At 42.0% G+C, this 5,095-nt stretch overlaps 1 protein-coding gene across 1 annotated transcript; it reads right to left on the bottom strand.

Annotated features, from left to right (window-relative positions):
- Positions 1-4,165: 4,165 nt before the first annotated feature.
- LOC113007345 (olfactory receptor 52D1-like) lies at positions 4,166-5,095 on the bottom strand. Its single transcript, XM_026143792.1, has one exon. It carries the CDS (start codon positions 5,093-5,095, stop codon positions 4,166-4,168), a length of 930 nt encoding a protein of 309 aa, XP_025999577.1.

Here is a 5,095-nt window from a genome sequence, read left to right as displayed (position 1 = left end):
CCGTGTGGATTTAGAAGGAGGACCCAAGATGCAGGCAGTGGATGAGATACCGGTGGTTTTATTTACAGAGGTGTAGTGGCAAACAAACAGTGGGGCATAACAAACAACTAAAGACACCTAAACTGGGAGAACTAAAATAACAGACCTGGGAGCATATGACAACGGATGATGAATAGCAGAGAGACGCAGACGAGGAACAGGACACCGTGGAACACAGGGTAACAGACTGACACGAAGGAACACAGACGAACCGGCAACAGGCAGGAGAACACACAGGGCTTAAATACACACACCAGTAATCAGGGGATGAGAGACAGGAGGGCAACACAGCTGGGAGGAATCTGGGCTGACGGGACAGGGGAAACGTAAACTGATCACACTCACATACGACGCGGACCTTCACAATAAAACAGGAAACTCAGATACATGGAACCAGACAAGACATTGAACTAAACAGACAGATTCACAAACAGATGGGGAGACACCATAGACAGACAGATACAGACGCAGACTCAGAGGCAGATCGAAAATAACACAGAACTTAAACAATCATCTAGAAAATGATAAACTAAAAGCGCTGGGTCACCGACCCAGGACCATGACACTTACTCCATTGTTTAGTAGCTAACTTATGTGTTTTCTTGCTTTTGATGGTTTTGAAAACTCTGTTTTCAGATGTTTATAGAAAGGGAATGCTACACAGTAGTGAATATGGCCCTGTCCCAAATTCCTTGAGACTTGTTGCTGCCATCAAATTCAAAATGAGCTAATATTTTTCATGAAATTTTGGTTAGCACTGTTGCCTCACAGCTAGAATTTCCTGACTTCAATTCCAACATCAGGCCGGGGTCATTCTGTGTGGAGTTTGCATGTTCTTCCCGTGTTTATGAGGGTCCTCTCCGGGTATTCCGGCTTCCTTCCACAGTCCCAAGACATGCAGTTAGTGGGGTTAGGTTAATTGGAAACTCAAAATTAGGTGTGGGTGTGAATGGTTGTCTGTGTCTATTTGTTAGCACTGCATCTTGCCTTAAGACAGCTGGGATAGCCCCACCCCAATAAAAATATAGGGTTAATTTGGGGGGGGGGGGGGTCTAATAAGCCTGTATCTTATTTTGAATAAAATATGGGGTTATTAGACTTACAAATCATTGCATTCTGTTTTATTTACATTGCCTTATAATTATTTTCATTTTGCATGAATGCTTGTGAATCTCCACAATATTTTTATAGTGGACAAAGATATTACTTTTGTTATTTCCTGAAAATGTATTGCTTATGTATTTTTAAAATAGTCATTATTAGCTAGAAACATTCAAAACGGATGGTCCAGATGGGCCTGGGCCCCCTTGCCCAGGTGGGTTCCAGGGTATGGGGGTGTCTACTGGGTCAGCCGGGGAGCTGGCCCCAGGGAGGGGCCTCCCTTCCTTCCCTCCCCATCTCCAGCTGCTTCCCTCTTCCCGCTCCACCACAATCACCCACACATGCAGGGCCTTGGGGTAAAGGTGTGTGGAGATGAGGGAAATATTTTACTGCTACTATTCATAACCATCATCATTTCATCAAAGCATTTATTGAAGCTGTTGGCATTATGTTAAAACTTGTATTACAGGTGTTATCATAATCACATATTAACATTTTCATTACAGGTGCAGTTATAATCATTTTATACACACATTGCAGGATTGTGCTTCTAGAGAGTTGATGTTCGGTCTATTAAAGTTCTTAAGCTTCGCGTGGCGTGACTGTCCAGGCGATCAATGGTGTAAGTGACTTGGAGCAATAGAAGGTTCAAAGCATGCACGCTTACAAGCACACATGAAAGTATTGATTCCAGGCCAAAGGCCTGAGATACATTTTGCTTCTAACTGCCTTTTAGCTTGCCTAGTAACAGGTGACAGAAGACAAGTCAAGAAAAGGACAAGCCCTCAGGGACCATTTAGGCTTGCAACTTATTGCCTTGTATGGAAGGTGTGATAGAAAAAGGAACTTCTTTGTCTAATTTTAGGGGTTTAAGATTGACCATTTACTATAACTGATGCATATTATGTTCATTTGTGACGCATGAAGGGGCGTAACCCTGATGAATGAAACCATTGTGAATAGACCTTTTCGGGGAAGATCGATGCTGGTGTGGCAGTATACATCTTCCCACGCGTGTACTCAATAAATCATTGTTTGACTGAACTTTTCTGGGCCTCTGTTGGTTTGTTCCATTGCTCAACATTTTCGAACCCACAACAGGTATGTCACCAGGGTGCAGGGGAGGCATCCCCCCCTCTGTCCCCTTCTGGCTGCCTGTGCCTCAATTTTATCCCACAACTTAGACATTCACATTACTCACACTCTCATTACACATACATATAGGACCTTGGGGGTGGGCATCCAGAAGACCATCAGGATGTACAACCTCACCCCTGGCGTCGTTGCCCACCTTTCAATTTTTAAATACACGTATATATTGAGGGCTATCAGGAGGGGCTATGCGCTTACCTGCTGCTCTCTGGCAGGTAGCTCCATGCCCTCCTGGGTTTTAAATGCACCTTAGAACACACATGCATCAACACTACATATGAGCAGGTAGGCGGAGGGAGGTTTGGAGTCTTCTCACATCCCCGTTCTCTGTTGCCTGTTGGGACGGGGAGGCTGGGAGGAGTTGACCGTTTGATTGGGGTCTGGAATGTGGGGCCTCCCTGCTGCTGCGGAGTCGGGGCGGTCTGCTTCTCTCCACCCCAGGGAAGAGGGTAACACTACCTGGGTCTGGGTGCAGTTTCCCCCTCTAGGGACAAGGGTACGTAGACCCAGGGCTTAGAGTACGCTTGGGGAGTGTGATTGTGTGTACAGTGTCTATTTATGTCTGTCTCCACGTTGGGTGAGTGCTGAGTAATCGCATATGAGAGCATGAGGGTGGGAATGGATGTTTGTATCTGTGTGTGCCTGTATGTCTGTGTCTTTATGTCAGGTTGGGTATCAGACGCCAGCTCTCTAGGGACATCTCAGGCCCTCCACGGTATGGAGGCCTATCTCCCCCCACCACTCCCCCTGCCAGTGGCAGACGCCCTCAGACATCGATGAATTGGTGGTTCTTTGTGTCTGGGAATGGGCGTCCAGGTACGCACGGGCTCACTCCTGGCTTGACAGGGCCTGAAGCCTGGGGCTCGCTCGGGCCCCTTCGGGGGGTGGGGTGCCCTCAGCCTCTGGGCCTGGGGCTCGGTCACTCTGGCACAGCTGGCTGCCGGCAGAGCTCACGGGCCTCAAAGCACATATTTAGTATTTACTGTTATATTCACATAGATTATCACGATGATGTTGTTTATTATATTGCTCTTTTTTTTGTTGCTTGTTTTCTCTTTTTTCTTTCTCAACAGGTGATCCAGGTGATTGATATATGTATTTTTTGTCTGTTTGTTTTGTTGTTTTTTGTTTTTTGCCCTTTATCACCGTTCCTCTTCCCTGCTGTTTTTCTTTCCCTACCTCTCTTTCTTTCTCCCTTTTATAAAATAATAATAAAAAAAGAAACATTCAAGACAATAAAAGTAGACAAAATAAATGAAAAAGGGAAAAGAAAATCAAAACCTTCTGCACTATAAAAGACCCACAAACACATTTTCTAAACACTAAAACCAAATTGTTTATTCTGCTAACAGTTTGGTTTCTGTCTTAAGATTTTCAGCTCTTCAGGTTTCATAGAGGTACAAACTCTTTGTAATTAACTTTAATCAATGAAATCAAAATGACCAAACAATAAAGGACAACAAGGAAAAAAGTTAAAGTGGGCATGTTTTGCAAAATAAAATTTAAATTTAAAAGCAATTGTTCTCAAATTATGAAAATATATATGATATGTAAGGTACATTATGGCATAAAGATTAAATGTGACCTATATTAAGATAACTCAATGATAAAGGGTGGTACACGCAGGGTATGGCTTTGTTTTTTTGCATAAGTTTTCTGAAATCACACACACTTACTCTGAACCTCTTTTTTTCATGTAATTTAAGTCAAGTCAGAATCTTAAACTAAGCTATATACAATGGACTTACAAAGGCTGTTACCAGTGTCATGTAATACTAAACAGTGGTCTATTTACAATTTAAGAAAAATGTTTTAATAAAGCCTCCATAGCTTCCACTTATCACAAGTAACTGATAATGATTAAAAGAAAAAGTCAACATCTTTTGATATGAAGTGTAACAAGAATTTTGTTACGGATCTTTGATAGTTTGAATCCATAAAGTAAAGGATTCATAACTGGAGGAATAAAGAGAACAGCTATAGCGACAAAGTTTTGAAAACTTTGAGGTACATCATTTGATGCAAATCGCATGTGCATCAAATCAGAAATCACAATTACAAAAAAAGTAACCAAAGAGATCAAATGGGGCACACATGTCTGCATAAACTTTGCCTTGTCCTTTTTTGATTGCACACATGATTTAACAAGATAGATGTAAGTCCAAACAATAAAAATCCAGTGAAATATGTAAATTGAAAGCGTAGCATATGCAAAGGCACTATTGACAAGAGTGTCCATGCCAGGGCAGGCAACTTTAACAATCAGCCAATTAACACAGAAGAGTCTCTGAATGTCTGTACCACAGAATATCAGCCTGTCTGTCAGCATAATGTTAATGGAGAAAATGCAGAAAGGTGTTAACCAAGAGAAGCATACTAGTTTGGAGAGCTTCTTTTTTGTCATAACAGAGTGGTATTGAAGTGGTTGGCATATGGCCAAATACCTGTCATAAGCCATGACTGCAAGAATAGATGTGTCACTGCAAACAAAAGAGTACATTACAAATGCCTGACAAAGACATTCACTATAAGAGATGACCTGTGAAGATGAAAGGAGGTCAATGAGGAACTTGGGGTAGAAACCTGTGCTTCCATAAAGCCCATTAATGCAACACACACATACTAAAATATACATAGGTTCATGTAAGCTTTCATCTAAGACAATAATCATGATGACTGTGACATTAAGAAATACAATTGCAAAGTAACACACTAGAGTGGCAGAAAAGAAAGCAGCTCTGTAATTAGCTGTCTCATTGAATGCTAACAGATTAAAAATTCTCACTGTAGAAACGTTATCCAT

The sequence above is a fragment of the Astatotilapia calliptera genome, chromosome 16 (genome assembly GCF_900246225.1).
Source record: "Astatotilapia calliptera chromosome 16, fAstCal1.2, whole genome shotgun sequence".
NCBI classification, from domain to species: Eukaryota; Metazoa; Chordata; class Actinopteri; order Cichliformes; family Cichlidae; genus Astatotilapia; species Astatotilapia calliptera.
Note: the sequence above shows the minus strand (reverse complement) of the source record. Positions and strands in the feature narration are given on the sequence as shown.